Below are 16,120 nucleotides of genomic sequence, written 5' to 3'. Positions count from 1 at the left end.
CCTTGACATACTCAAGTATGTCATGCTTAAAGTAATATAAAATAATATTAAGTTATTCAGAAATAACTACTGTATTTAATGAAGAATCCCCCACATATAAGTGAGGAAGATTTTATATGCATATACATGGCACTATATATATATATGTAGATGGCACAAAGTGATCCCACAAGCAATAAATTAGACAAACACTGTATAATATATTGGGGCTTCCCAGACGGCACTAGTGGTAAAGAACCTGTAATTCATAATCACTAGCATATTAGAAGTTTTAAAGTAGTCCAACAATAAAGATACTTATTTATCTTTTTTTTTAACCTTTTGACTCTTACATTTACCATTATGTCCAAAACATACTTGAACTCAGCACTCATTTTTAGGTAGAAAGGTTGTGTGGTTTGTTTACTTGTTTTGTTTTTTCATGTAAAATTACAAGTATTTCTGGAGTTTATTTTGAGAATTGCAGCTCTGTACCAATCAAATATGAGCATGTAGGAAGACTGCTGACATTTAATATTCAGGTGTGTTAATAATTTATTTTACAGTTAAATTGCATAGATTTTTGGCAAAGGCAATTTTTATGCAAATATACTGCCCAGATTCAGACAGTATATTCTTTGCCCCTTTGCTCTTGGTCATATCACTGACTTAATGGACATAAGTTTGAGAAAGCTCCGGAAGATGGTGAAGGACAGGGAAGCCTGGCATGCTGCAGTCCAAGGGATGGCAAAGAGTTGCACATGACTGAGACTGAACAACAACAACAATATCACATTTTGAGATTTGAGTGAGGTGCAGAGCATTGGCTGTCTGTAGTGTGATGCAGATTCTCAATACGAATAGTGGGGAGTTGAAGGACTGCAAAGTGATTTAGGGCATGATGGCTGTTGTGCTACTTACTGGTCCCTTATCTTTCAGCTCTAAACCCACTCTTCCATACTCTACTTTGTAAAGCCAAGGTTGGGACTTCACATATTTATTTTTCTCTTTAGAAATAAAAGAGCTGAGGGGTGGGATGGGGAGAGGAGAGAGAGGCTCAAGATGGAGAGGATATATGTATAATGATAGCTGATTTGCATTGTTGCACAGCAGAAACTAACACGACATTGTAAAGCAATTTCCCCCAATTAAAAAACAAATTTAAAAAAAAGAAAGAAAAGATCTGGAAATTTATTCAGCTGGATCCTTGTACGTTCAGCTAATAGTGGGTACCGGACAGAGACTGGGAAGCAGGTGGGAGCGCAGAAGGATGGGACTCAGACCTGTCCTCTTGGTCTCCTGTCACCCTAGCAGTGACACTTCATCTGGCAGGGACAGTTGACCCATCAGCAGTCATCCCCAGTCTCTAAATAATCTCTGCGTACCCAGAATTTATTGGGCAGTCTAATCTTTTAAAAGTAGTTGATGGCCCAGCACAGTATTTAGAGCACAGGCTCTGGAGGCTGATCGTGGATATAAATTCCAGCTCCCTCTCCAATTATATAATCTTGGGCAAGTTCAAGTTATGTATTGAGGAGGGCATGGCAACCCACTCCAGTATTCTTGCCTGGAGAATCCCTTGGACAGAGAAGCCTGGCGGGCCATAAGTCCATAGGGTCGCACAGAGTTGGACAGGACTGACGCTGCTAATTACGTGGGCAAGTTATTTAACATACTAGAGCCTTGTTTCCAAGAGGATAATCAGCATAGATGCCCCTGTTGGGTTGCTATAAAGAGTTAATGAGTTACATATGCATAAGTTCATCTAAGAGCACTGAGCATAACCTCTACAGAAGTGTTAGCCATTATCAGGGTACGAAGCAAGACTTGTTTTGCTTCTTCTAAAAGTGACCTGGAAATAGTGGGTTCTGAGATTTTAATAGAGGACAAACAGTTTGAAGGAAACGCTGCAAAGCCCCCCGAAGAAGTGGTGCAACATAAAAGAAGTGGTAAGCAGCGGTGAGGACCCAGTTTAAGCCAGAGACAGTGAATGTGCATTGCAGCTATCTTCAAGTTTTCTCCCTTCTGCCTGGGTACTGACCAGGAGAAGACAAGTACTTGGATGTATCCAACGGGAAGCTGTGACAGAAGAATCATGAGGTGACGGAACTAAGAAACCCAGGGACCATGGAATATAAGCTAGATGTGTTAAGAAGGGAGGGGAACTCCCTGGAGGCAAGAGTAGAGCGATGAGGTCTGGAAAAGATGGAAAACCGGAGGGTGTTACGCAAAGGATGTCAAAGCAAAGGAACCGGAAGGCTAGCCCATCTCGGGTGAGCTACTGACTTCAGCTTCCTTGCACTGCGATTGGAAGACCGCTAAGGGAAAGGGCGGGCCCCCAGCGGGTAGGATAAAGAGGATTGTGATGGAACAGGGCGGGGCTCGCGGGGGCCACAGGGGGCCACCGGGGGCGCCCCTCTGAGGACTGGGACGGGGGGCCGGCGGTGGGCGCTGCGGCGCTGCAAGGCTCTGCAGCATGTGCCTGTGCTGTAGGGAGGACGACTCTGTCCAAGTCAACCCCGTGAGTCCTCCCAAGCCCTCAGCGCCGCCTCTGCAGCCCCGGGCTCTGCGCCTGCCCTCCCCCTTCTCGGAGGCTGCCTTGGCCCCTCGCGCTGCTTGCCCTTGCAAGACGACTGGTGGTTTGGGGTTGGGAAATCCAGCGGGGAGTTGGGAGGGGTGGTAGTGGGAGAAGGCCGACTGGATCCTGGGCTACAGGACCTACAGGGAGGTGGAAAAGCCCCGCCTCCTGCCTTCCGGGGCCAAGCACGTGCTGTCTTCTGTTGGTTGAATGACACTGACCCAGCGTGGCAATGTTCAGTACCAACTGAAACATGCTTGTTTGGTTTTTCTTGTACACCCTCTCCTTCCAGAATAAATCTCAGTAGTCCCGGTAGTGTGGTTCATGGATGTTTTTTTTTTTTCTTTTTCTCATAATACAATCTCATCTTCCACCCAGTGTTCACTTTGCTATTCTTATTCTGATCCTGCCTCTTGCAGTTGAGATAGTAGGCATCTATTACATAAACAGAAAATAGTAGCACAGGCTTCCTATCATAATAACTTAATTTTTCCTTTGTTCATGCCCTTTTTAAAATTTTTTTTAATCTTACATGTTATGTAGGAAAGCTCAAGCTGGCGGCATCCTGCAGAAGTCACTGAAAGGCAGGTAATATTTAAATAAATAATCCTGGTTATTTCAAAAATGTGACTTTATCACATTCCTTTCTGTGTGCTGATCCCTAATAGGACAGAAATTTTACTAGCTAGACCCTTCTGTGTTATCTTTGTTGAGACTCTGGGATCTTGTGACTAGTATCAGAATGAGTCTTAACTAGGATAACCTAAATGGTATATTTTTCTCCTTTTTTTAATGTAACATTTTGTATGTGGACAGGGTATATATATATATATTTATACAGCATATGAAATTATAAAATATACCTCCAATTTAAGAAAACATATGAGTATCCTTGAACTTGTCTAGAGGCTGCTTCTGTGCTCAACCTGAGCCTAGCATCTCTCCCAGAGGTAACCACTACCTTGAATTTTATTTTTATCAATCTAATCTTTTCCTTTAATGCTCTTAAAAGTATATTGTCTTCTTGGTTTTGAACTTCATAAGCATAGAATCACACAAAATTCATTGTATGATTTATCCTTTCTTCTTGATATTGTTTTCAAAGATTTGCTCATAATGTGGTATATAGTTATAATTCCTTTGTTTTCACTGCTATTAATATTCATTGTGGCACATATAACAGTTCATTGATCCTTTCTCCTGTTGATGAATATTGGGTTGTTTCCAAATTTTCCAATGATGACCAGTGCTACTGTGAACTTTAGAGTACATGCTTTCCCACCCCCCTCCCCATAATCAAGGGTTTATCTTGATTATTTGGGCAAGAATAAAAGGATTGGACCTTACCATTGTTATGAAAAATAATGCCATATGTTTTTCAAAGCAATTGTACCAATTTCACATTGGCAGTGGAAAAGTTCCTATTATTCCTGTCTTTTCCACCCTACTACTCTGTTACCTTGTCTTCCAAGCATTCTAGTTGCATCTCCGAGGTCTCTGCTACTTATAGATGACAGCCATGCAATGGGGATATAAAACTCTGTGTGACGTTCATCATTTAAGAGAACTAAAGAATGTGCATGTATTTTGTATTCTTACTTCTATAAAGAAAAGCCCTTTGGGATTTTAAAATGAACATTACCTTTAAAATAAAAGTAAACACATATATCCATGAGTCTTAGATCTGTCTCAGTTCAGTTCAGTTCAGTCTTTAAGTCATGTCCAACACTTTGCAACCCCATAGACTGCAGCACGCCAGGCTTCCCTGTCCATCACCAATGCCCAGAACTTACTCAAACTCATGTCCGTCAAGTCAGTGATGCCATCCAACTATCTCATCCTCTGTCAGCCCCTTCTCCTCTGCCTTCAGTCTTTTCCAGCATTGGGGTCTTTTCTAGTGAGCCAGTTCTTAGCATCAGGTGGCCAAAATATTGGAGTTTCAGCTTCAGCATCAGCCCTTCCAATGAATATTCAGGACTGATTTCCCTTTAGGATTGACTGGTTTGATCTCCTTGCAGTCCAAAGGACTCTCAAGAGTCTTCCCCCACGCCACAGTTCAAAAGCATTAATTCTTCAGTGCTCAGCTTTCTTTATAGTACAACTCTCACATGCATACATGACTACTGAAAAAAACCATAGCTTTGACTAGACAGAACTTTGTTGGCAAAGTAACATCTCTGCTTTTTAATATGCTCTCTAGGTTGATCATAGCTTTCCTTCCAAGAAGCAAGCGTATTTTAATTTCATGGCTTGCAGTCACCATTTGCAGTGATTTTGGAGCCCCCCAAAATAAAGTATCACATTGTTTCCACTGTTTCCCCATCTAATTGCCATGAAGTGATTGGACCAGATGCCATGATCTTAGTTTTCTGAATGTTGAGTTTTAAGCCAACTTTTTCACTCTACTCTTTCACTTTCATCAAGAGGCTCTTTAGTTCTTCGATTTCTGCCATAAGGGTGGTATCATCTGCATATCTGAGGTTATAAATATTTCTCCCAGCAATCTTGATTCCAGCTTGTGCTTCATCCAGCCCAGCATTTCTCATGATGTACTCTGCATATAAGTTAAATAAGCAGAGTGACAATATGCAGCCTTGATGTACTCCTTTCCCATTTTGGAACCAGTCTGTTGTTCCATGTCCAGTTTTAACTGTTGCTTCTTGACCTGCATACAGATTTCTTTGGAGGCAGGTCAGGTAGTCTGATACTCCCATCTCTTTCAGAGTTTTCTACCATTTGTTGTGATCCACACGGTCAAAGGCTTTGGTGTAGTCAATAAAGCAGAAGATGTTTTTCTGGAACTCTCTTGCTTTTTCAATGATCCAGTGGATGTTGGCAATCTGATCTCTGGTTCCATCACCTCCACTAGCTTTGTTCGTAGTGATGCTTTCTAAGGCCCACTTGTCTTCACATTCCAGGATGTCTGGCTCTAGGTGAGTGATCACACCATCATGATTTTCTGGGTCATGAAGATCTTTTTTGTACAGTTCTTCTGTGTATTCCTGCCACCTCTTCTTAATATCTTCTGCTTCTGTTAGGTCCATACCATTTATGTCCTTTATCGAGCCCATCTTTGTATGAAATGTTCCCTTGGTATCTCTAATTTTCTTGAAGAGATCTCTAGTCTCCCATTCTATTGTTTTCCTCTATTTCTTTGCATTGATCACTGAGGAAGCCTTTCTTATCTCCTTGCTATTCTTTGGAACTCTGCATTCAAATGGGTATATCTTTCCTTCTGTCTAATAGTGCCAGTTAGTGAAATGGAAATCAAATGATCACTGAGGAAGCCTTTCTTATCTCCTTGCTATTCTTTGGAACTCTGCATTCAAATGGGTATATCTTTCCTTCTGTCTAATAGTGCTACAGTTAGTGAAATAGAAATCAAAATACAGAGTTTCATTTGAAAACTCTACTGAAGCTCCAAAGTGTTTTCTTCATCTATAAACCACACATTTGCAAAAGTTTTTCCCCTATTTCTATGTAGCTGTGTAAGCCATATCCACTGATTATGTTTATCTTTTTTTGTGAATACAAACCAAAAATGTTGGCATGCTCTGTTAATACTGTAAAAGTTTTCTTTCCTTTTAATTTTTTCCTAAAGTCCACAGCTAAACGTATTGAGCATATGAGAAACCTATGGAAACAGAAGAGGAAATTTAATAAACGGTTTTCAAGGCCTGCACCTGTTCCAGAACCTGGACTCCTAGTAAGTGCGCCATTGAAATTAACAGATCCTTAAATGCAAAACACATCATCATTTTTTTCATTTATATAACACTCTAAATTTTGTTTTTCCCCTTTCCTTTGAGAAATTGGTAACTGTAGTCTGGCTGCAGTTGAGCCTCCATGAGCTTTTTACATGTAGTACCAATTGTATGCCTAATAACCAGTCATAAATCCAATGACTTTCCTTCCACTGGAAAGTCCTTTAGATATTTGAAGAAAACTATTACCTCCCGTCTTAGGCAGATTTTTTAGGGTGAAAACCCCCAAAACTCCTCTAATCAAATTCTCATCTGTTATTTAAGTCTTCTTTGTAGTTGTCTCTTGAAGATAATGTGGTCTAATGGAAAGAGTGTGATCTTTGAAACCTTGATGTTCTGAATTCCTTTGCATGTATTATTAACTGCACAAAGTTATCCACTTAAATCTTCTTGATTATATTATTTGCAGAATAAGTCACAAAATCTCCTGCCAAATAGTTTTTCAATCTAGACTTGAGCACTTGTAACATCAGAAAACTCTACACCAACCACAGCTTATTCCATCTTTCTTCATACCTTTGATATACATTTGAAAGTTCTTCCAGGGACTTATCTGATGGTCCAGTGGTTAAGACATAGCCTTCCAACACAGGGGCTGCAGGTTCAATCCCTGGTCAGGGAGCTGAGATCCCACATGCCTCATGGCCAAAAATCCAGAACATAAACAGTAGAAGGAATATTGTAACAAGTTCAAGAAAGACTTTTAAAATGGTCCACATTTTTTAAAAAATCTTTTAAAAAATGAAAGTTCTTCCATGTAACACTTTATATTGCCTCCATGAGCTTTTTACATGTAGTACCAATTGTCTACCTAATCAGTTCAGTTCAGTCACTCAGTCGTGTCCGACTCTTTGCAACCCCATGAATCGCAGCACGCCAGGCCTCCCTGTCCATCACCAACTCCTGGAGTTCACTCAGACTCACATCCATCGAGTCAGTGATGCCATCCAGCCATCTCATCCTCTGTTGTCCCCTTCTTCTCCTGCTCCCAATCTCTCCCAGCATCAGAATCTTTTACAGTCGTGTCTGACTCTGTGTGACCCCATAGACGGCAGCCCACCAGGCTCCCCAGTCCCTGGGATTCTCCAGGCAAGACCACTGGAGTGGGTTGCCATTTCCTTCTGCAATGCACGAAAGTGAAAAGTGAAAGTGAAGTCGCTCAGTCATGTCCGACTCTTAGCGACCCCATGGATTGCAGCCTACCAGTCTCCTCCGTCTATGGGATTTTCCAGGCAAGAGTACTGGAGTGGGGTGCCATTGCCTTCCTTTCCCTCTTCCCTCTCCTGTCTCAAACTCCTGGCAATCACTGATATTTTTGCTATCTCTATAGTTTTGCCTTTTTCCAGAATGTCATATGGTTGGAATCATAGAGTATGCAGTCTTTCATACTGATTTCTTTTACTTAGTAATAGACACTTAAGTTTCCTTCATATCTTTTCATGATTTGATAAGTCATTTCTCTTTACCCATTGCATGGATCCATTCACCTACTGAAAAACATCGTGGGCACTTGCAGTTTTAGCAATCATCAATAAAATTGCTTTAAACATTCATGGGAAAATTTTTTTTACACATAAAAAATGTGTAAAATTTTTTTACATGAAATACCTAGAAACACAATTGCTGGATCATATGGTAAAACTGTGTTTAGCTTTGAGGGGAAAAAAAAAAAACTGGCAAAACTGTCTTCCAAGAGTCGGACACGACTGAGCAACTTCACTTTCACTTTTCACTTTCCTGCATTGGAGAAGGAAATGGCAACCCATTCCAGTGTTCTTGCCTGGAGAATCCCAGGGACTGGGGAGCCTGGTGGGCTGCCGTCTATGGGGTCGCAGAGTCAGACACGAGTGAAGCGACTTAGCAGCAGCAGCAGCAGCAATGAATAACAGTTCTCTGTTGCTCCTCACCGTTGCCCACATTTGATGTCATCAGTGTTTGCGGATTTTAGCCATGTAGATAGTTGTGTAGTGATATTTCATTATTTTAATTTGCAGTTCCATGGTGGGTCAGAATCCACCTGCAATGTGGGATACCTGGATTCAACCCCTGAGTTGGGAAGATCCCTTGGAGGAGGGCATGGCAAACCACTCCAGTATCCTTGTCTGGAGATCCTCCCCATGGACAGAGGAGCCTGGTGGGCTACAGTCCATGGGGTCAAAAAGAGTCAAACATGACTCAGCGACTCAGCATGTTGACAATCATTTTATATGTTTATCTGCCAACTGTATAACTTCTTTGATAAGGTGTCTATTCAGGCATTTTGCCCACTTTTTAATTGTTTATTTTTTATAGTTGTGTTTTGAGCCATTTGTGTATTTTGGATGCCAGCTTTTCATATGTATTTTGCAAATATTTTCTACCAATCTGTCCTTTGTGTTTTCATTTTTTTAGTAGTATTTTCCCAGAGCCGAAGTTTTTAATTTTAATGAACCTTATCAATTATTTCTTTCATGGATCATGCTTTTAGTGTATCTAAAAACTCATTGTGAAATCCAAGGTCTTATAGCATTTCTCCTGTGTTATTTTCTAGAATTTTTATAATTTTATACTTTACATTAGGTCTATGCTACATTTTGAGTTCCTTTCAATGAAAGGTATAAACTGACTTTTTTTTTTTTTTTTTTTTGCATGTGGCTGTCGTTCGGATTTTTACAGCACCATTTCCTGATGAAGCTATCCTATCTATATTGTATTGCCTTTGCTCCTTTGTCAAAGTCCTGTTGGCTATTTGTATCTGTGTGGGTCTATTTCTGGGCTATCTATTCTGTTCCATTAAATAGAGCATTTATCTGTTCTTTTGCCAATTCCACACTCTTGATTACTGTAGCTTTATAGTAAATCCGGGAGTTAGATTAGTAACATCAATAACATAAGTGTCAGCCTTCTAACTTTGTTCTTCTCCTTCAGTGTTGTGTCAGTAATCCTTGGTCTTTTTGTTTATTCATATAAAACTTAGAAACAGTTTATTAAAATCCACAAAGTAACTTGCTGTAATTTTGATTGTATTGTGCTAGATCTGTAGATCTCTTTGGGAAAAACTGACATCTTAATAATATTGAGTCTTTTTATAAATGAGCCTTGTTTATCAGATTTATTTAGGTCATCTTTGATAATTTTTTTTCATCAGAGTTCCTGATCTTAGCTGGAAAACATCTAGTTACTCATCATTAAATATGAGGTTAGCTGTAGGTGTTTTATAAATGTTCTTTCTTAAGTTTGAGACAATCCCTCTCTATTCCTACTTTGCTGGATTTTTTTTTTTTAAATCATAAAGGGGTGTTGGATTTTGTCAAATGCTCATTCTGCATCTAGTGATATGATCACATAATAGAAGATCAGGGAAAAATCTCTTTGCTTCCAGAGTGGAAGGGGGAACTGCCATTTTGAAATACTTAGGGCTCTTTGTTCTCCTAACAGGGCATACTCAAGGGAACTGATTTATCAGGATCTAATTTACCTTGTATCTAATTTAGCTTTTATCAAACTCTAGTTGACCTGGGGAAATGCCCAAATCCAGACCCTTCTACATAAGGTATGGAAAATACCCAACTAAAGTTCTGATCTTCACTCAGTGAACTATGAAGGCTTCCCTAAGAGGGCCTCCCTAAGACTCCCCACCAACCTGAGTTTTTTAACTTTCAAGCTAATCCATACTGAGCCACAGCAACTTGTCCGTTAAAATTTAAGTGTTCCTTCCAGTATGGTGTCAGCAGAGCAGTTCACCCTGGGACCTCAATTCTCTGATGGATCTAAGAAAAGTTGTTGATTTTCAGTGTGTTCAGCATTTTTCTGGTTATGAGAATGTGAGTGATGATTTCCAAACTCTGTACATGTCAGACTGGAAACTCCCACTTATTTTTCCTTGATCAAAACTGGCCACCCTTAGCTGCAAGAAAGTCTAAAGTGGCAAAAAAAGAGAAAAATTGAAGTTGATTTCTTTCTGCTCTAGAGAATTGAGGTTCTATTAGTGGGAAAAAGGACTTCTCAGGTGGCTCAGTGGCAAACAATCTGCTTGCCAATGAAGGAGATGCAGGTTCCATCCCTGTGTCAGGAAGATCCCTGGGAGAAGGCAACCCACTCCAGTATTCTTGCCTGGGAAAGCCATAGACAGAGGAGCTTGGCTTGGCTACAGTCCACAAGGTCGCAGAGTCAGACCAACTGAGCACAATTAGTGTGAAAGAAAATACCTTCATTTCCTTTTCAGGCTGATCCTCCTGAAACTCATCCTCTTCCTAGTTTTTCGAGTAAATGCATATTATGAATATAAATTCAGCCCATTAGCTTTGCTTTCCTTTGTATTTCCATAGTCATGGGAGTTTATGTATTGCCACATGGGATCCCAGGATATGCAACTTTATATAGTAACCCCACTGTCTTAAATATCTACTTAGCTCCTCTCTTGCTGATATACCTGTGTTTGTAATCCCATCTCCGTGGTCATGATCTCTCTGATATGCATTAAAATATGCTTGCACAGCATACCTTTGTTGTTATTCAGTCACTCAGTCGTGTCTCTGTGAGACCCCATGGACTGCAGTATGCCAGTCTTCCCTGTTATTCACTGTCTCCGGAGTTTGCTCAGATTCATGTCCATTGAGTGAGTGATGGCTACCTAACCATCTCATCCTCTGCCTCCCTCTTCTCCTTTGCCATCAGTCTTTCCTAGCATCAAGGTCTTTTCCCAGGAGTCATCTCTTCACATCTGCAGTTATTCCATAGCAAAGTTTAATGATGTGGGATGTGGGGGAGAAGGGAGCAATGATTCCTGAGACCACCTTGCTACAGGGCATGATTTCTGAGCCCTTTAACTCTTGATTCATTTTCATACAATTAGTTTGGTTAACCTTTCCATCCCTTTTCCAGTGCAGATGTCTCGTGCCATTGGTTTCCTCTTTTTGTGACTTGTCCTCAATTCCAAATCATTATGGCTTTCTGTTAAAAAATTCCCTTTTCTTTCTTGAGCTGCCAGATGTGTCTTATAGAAATGTCTGCAGAATGTTCTTTATCAATTATCCTACCAGCCAGAGAGCTTCCAGAGATAACTGATATCTCTCACAAATACAAATATAAAAAATAAAATGCATGATCCATGAAAAGCCTGAGTTCAATCTGGCACTTAGTATTCATTGTCCTTAATACAAAATTTCGGAAATTATCTTCAGAACATCCAGTTATTTTCTTTTGGCGGCAGTAGGCCATTATCAATGTTTCCTTTTTCCGCAAAAAGAACATGAGGGGGCTCAATGTTCCAAAGTATACACTAAAATTTTGTTTGGTTTAATTTCCAAACCAATGTGGACTGATCACTTTGTAACATACAATCAAAATGCTGTAGCAGTCTCCAATTTTTATAAATGAACACAAATGCTTATTCTCAATTTCTCTACTGATATTATTGCAAAATTGTAATGAATGGAAAACTAGCACCAAAACCTGACTGTACAGAATAATACTGCTTTGAAAAGTGAAAGTCACTCAGTCGTGTCCAATTCTTTGCAACCCCATGGATTGTCCATGGGATTCACCAGGCAAGAACACTAGACTGGGTAGCCTTTCCCTTCTCCAGGGGATCTTCCCAACCCAGGGATCAAACCCAGGTCTCCTGCATTGCAGGTGGATTCTTTACCAGCTAAGCCACAAGGGAGGCCCAAGAATCCTGGAGTGGGTAGCCTATCCCTTCTCCAGCAGATCTTCCTGACCCAGGAATCGAACTGGGGTCTCCTGCATTGCAGGTGGATTCTTTACCAACTGAGCATATCATTTTTCACTTTTTCTTCTCCTTTATCTTTTGCAAATTGTTGTCTTATAAGCAGAACCCCTACTAATACCATCTTCTCTTCTCTTTTTCTTTCTACTTAATCTTTGGCCTCAGAAAAAAGTATATCAACAGTATTTGTACAACTTAAATGATTTGAGATGAAAATAAAGGCCTGAGTCCATACATATAAGTGCTTTACGTAAACACGGATTGTGCCCAGTAGAACAGAAGATGCATGATGACACCAGAGGATCCAATTGGAAAATGTTCGAAAAAATTTTTTGTCTTTTTATCTCTGTAACAAAACTTATCTTCTAATTATATCATTAATTATAATATTCATACATATTAAAATTATCCTGAAGTATTAAGATTAAATTCCTGCTGATAATGATATACATAAGCTTTCCATTTCCACTTATTTGTCACTCTTATTCACTTCATTTTGGGACATTTCAAGACTTAAAACACTCAACAGGTAAATTAATATACTTTTTCAGTCAATCACAGACCATAAAACTTGGAAAGAAAAATCCTTGTTTAACATCTCTGTCACATCCATTATATTCAGAAATTCCTCTGCCCTCTCTCTAAATTGTTATTTTTGGTTTTTACAGTTTTTTTCTATTTATAGCATTTGTTGCTTGACTTATAGAAAAAAATGTTTATATCATATTTATCCAGATATGATTTATTTGGGGCTTCCCAGGTGTCACCAGTGATAAAGAACCTGCCTGCCAATGCAGGAGACTTAAGAGATGCAGGTTGGATCCCTGGGTCAGGAAGATCCCCTGGAGGAGGGCATGGCAATGCACTCCAGTGTTCTTGCCTAGAGAATTCCAGGGACAGAGGAGCCTGGTGGGCCACAGTCCATGGGGTCGCACAGAGTCGGGCATGACTGACACGACCTAGCACAGCACACATTGCATGTGATTTATTTGATAATAGTTTGCTATTATCATAACTCATATCTGGCTTCTATGTGACTGTTTTAATTTAGAATATTATTTCTAATTCTTTATACAATTATTTTTTGTAAGAAAGTCTTTTAAGACTTTTCCAAGAGAATTTATAGTTTGTATAAATCTTTGTTTTGTACGTTTTGACTGAATTTATTTTTCTCTGTGTATTTTAATCTCTTCTAGTGGACATAAAGTTGAAGTCTGTGTGGAAGAAATCATGCTGGACCACAGATTTCTAACATCAAGTGGCATTTTGTGATGTGATGTCATTCGAAAAAGTAAAGAGAGTGCTCTTCCAGTTCAGCAAAATAAACACAGTGCAAACATTTAACACCTAAGCTACAGGGTCTAGAATTTTATTAAATACGATATCTTACTACCACTTTGGTAATTTGAGAGTGCTTCTTTTCAACAAATAATAATATGCATATGCTTTTGTAAGTGATGTATTCATACTTATGTTTTTGCAACTGGATTTACAACTTATTTAGAGATTTAGCATTATGCTTTAATAATAGGGGAAAATACATTTCCTCTCCTGTATATTTATAATGACTTGTGTTTAAACAAGATGTTTAAAATCTTTAAATAAGTCCTAGTAGAGAGTTTTGTTTCGGTTTGTTTTTTATTGAAGTATGACGTATTGAAGTGTAGTTGACTAACTATTAGATTCAGGTGCACAATGTAGTGATTCAATATTTTTGAAGCTTATACTTCATTTAAAGATACTATAAAATATTGGCTGTTTTCCATGCGCTGTACATTATAACCCTGTATCTTATTTATTTTATACTTCATAGGTTGTACCTAGGAAAGAGTTTTAATATAACTAATGTCTGTATCATATATTGATATTGCAAATAAGCCATAGTGTAATTAAAATTTTCATTTAAGGTATTAGTAAAATTTGAATACTGAATTTTTACTTTTATGCAAGAAATAAATCATTACCATATCTGTCTGTAAAATGCTTACTTACTTATATAAGTAATTTCTAACATGAAAAAGGAATTATCACAATTATTTTCTGATAAAAGAATAACCAACTATAGAATGAACATGAATATTATATTCAATGACTGATATGTGGTTTCTTAAATAAAATTTAAAGTGAAATACAGGAAATTCTGCTTCTGGGCATAATGGAAGTACCAGAATTATGTTTCCATAGTAAACAACTAAAAAATAAGACAAAATTCTAAAAACAATGGTTTCAGAAAATAGACAAAAGTCAAAAACAGGTTGTGATCCCTAAGAGGAGAGAACCAAATTAACTCCATTTACTGCCTGAGGAGCATTCCAGAGCAGTCCTTTATGCAGGGAAGAGGATCATAAGCAGAACACAGGAGTTTTCCTGATTGAGAAACAGGGATAAGGGTTCAGGCAGTCTGGAGTAACTGGAAACTGTAGGGCAGAAATCCAGGAAGTAAGAAACTGCTGAAAGTAATTGGCAGATCTGTATTATGACCTGCATTTAGTCTGTGTTAAATGCTAAGCTGCATGTGTATAGGGTGAACTCAACAAGGTCAGATTGTTTACTCTTTTTGTACCATCCATGTGCGATATCTAGTGTGCAGTCCATTACTAGGCATGCCAAGGAGTGAAAAATTATAAAACATTAAAAAGGAGGGAATCAACTTAATAGAGATGCCAAAATGAAAAAAGGATGGAATCAGAAGACTCAGTTTAATCATATATTATAAATATGTTGACTATGTTCAGCAGTTTAAAGAAAAATGTGAACACAGCAAGGAGAGGAATGGAAGACTAAAAAGATGGAACTTTTAACACTGAAAATATCTGAAATTTTAAAAATTCACTAAATGATATTAACAGTATATTAGATGTAAATAAAAGACATTGAAGATCATGCCAGTATTCTTGCCTGGAGAATCCATTGGACAGAGGAGCCTGATGGGCTATAGTCCTAGGGTTGCAAAGAGTCAGACACTACTGAGAGACTACGTATGAAAGACATTGAAATTGAAGATACAGCAGATAAAGCAACAGAAACAATTCAAACTAAAGCAACGAGAAAAAGACTGGGAAAATGATTAGATGCTCACTGATCTGTGAGACAATATCATGAGGTCTAAGACATGAATAACTAGAGATATGTGAGTGGGGAAGGATGGAAGCAAAAAAAAAAAAATATGCCCAAAATGTCTCCAAATTTGATGAAAACTAACCCCACAGAGATCCAACCAGTCCATTCTGAAGGAGATCAGCCCTGGGATTTCTTTGGAAGGAATGATGATAAAGCTGAAACTCCAGTACTTTGGCCACCTCATGCGAAGAGTTGACTCATTGGAAAAGACTCTGATGCTGGGAGGGATTGGGGGCAGGAGGAGAAGGGGACGACAGAGGATGAGATGGCTGGATGGCATCACTGACTCGATGGACGTGAGTCTGAGTGAATTCCGGGAGTTGGTGATGGACAGGGAGGCCTGGTGTGCTGCAATTCATGGGGTTGCAAAGAGTCGGACACAACTGAGTGACTGAACTGAACTGAACTGAACCCGACAGATTCAAAAAGTGTAATGGACACCAAGCAAAATGAATTCCAAACCTTACCAAATTATCTCATAATCCAATTGCTGAAAAACATTGAAAAAAGAAAACAACAGGGACATGGAGCATATTAAATGCTGAGAAATAAGCATAACAAAATCACAAAGGTCATTATAAATCATGTAACCAAAATGACATCTTTAAAAAACTGATTTAAAACATTTTTTAAAAATCTTGTCAACCTTATGTGTTATTTGAAGCAAAATACAGTTGTTGTTTTTTTTATTTTTTCCCCAGAAAAGGAAAGCCCCCAAAATATCTATCACTAGCAGACTTGCAGGGCAAATTCTTTAAGTAGAAGAAAAATTGTCAGATTCTTGGACCTTCACAAACTGAATAGCTCTGGAAATGATACACATGAATGAATACAAAATCATTTAAACTTCTTTTAGTTTTTAAAAAATAATTGTTTTAAGAAAAAAATCAAGGTATTGTGGCAATAATAACATGCAGGATTAAAATGTATGACAATAAATAAGTTCCTTCTAGGAGGAAGTTGAATTTCTCC

The 16,120-nt window shown here is 38.8% G+C and overlaps 1 protein-coding gene across 2 annotated transcripts; it reads left to right on the top strand.

Moving 5' to 3' along the window:
- The first annotated feature begins 2,388 nt into the window (after positions 1–2,388).
- On the top strand, positions 2,389–13,977 carry CCDC179 (coiled-coil domain containing 179). 2 transcript variants are annotated; one of them, XM_055583500.1, is made up of 4 exons: positions 2,389–2,500; positions 3,101–3,145; positions 6,159–6,263; positions 8,316–8,777. In XM_055583500.1, the coding sequence occupies exons 1-4, from the start codon at positions 2,456–2,458 to the stop codon at positions 8,493–8,495; spliced, it is 375 nt and encodes a 124-aa protein (XP_055439475.1). In that variant the 5' UTR covers positions 2,389–2,455; the 3' UTR covers positions 8,496–8,777. The 2 variants fall into 2 exon arrangements, 1 of the variants encoding a protein (XP_055439475.1); XR_008715221.1 differs by lacking the exons at positions 6,159–6,263; positions 8,316–8,777 and adding an exon at positions 13,225–13,977 and having other exon boundaries at positions 2,435–2,500.
- Positions 13,978–16,120: the final 2,143 nt, after the last annotated feature.

The sequence above is a fragment of the Bubalus kerabau genome, chromosome 5 (assembly GCF_029407905.1).
Source record: "Bubalus kerabau isolate K-KA32 ecotype Philippines breed swamp buffalo chromosome 5, PCC_UOA_SB_1v2, whole genome shotgun sequence".
In the NCBI taxonomy this organism is placed as follows: domain Eukaryota; kingdom Metazoa; phylum Chordata; class Mammalia; order Artiodactyla; family Bovidae; genus Bubalus; species Bubalus kerabau.
The sequence above is the reverse complement of the archived record's forward strand: the minus strand, read 5'-3'. Positions and strand labels throughout refer to the sequence as shown.

Bases quoted from the DNA above. Each gene is read 5' to 3' on its own strand.
- CCDC179 (XM_055583500.1), top strand. From the start codon at position 2,456: ATGTGCCTGTGCTGTAGGGAGGACGACTCTGTCCAAGTCAACCCC. The intron at 2,501-3,100 runs GTGAGTCCTCCC...CATGTTATGTAG, and splicing joins ACTCTGTCCAAGTCAACCCC to GAAAGCTCAAGCTGGCGGCA. The intron at 3,146-6,158 runs GTAATATTTAAA...TTTTTCCTAAAG, and splicing joins CAGAAGTCACTGAAAGGCAG to TCCACAGCTAAACGTATTGA.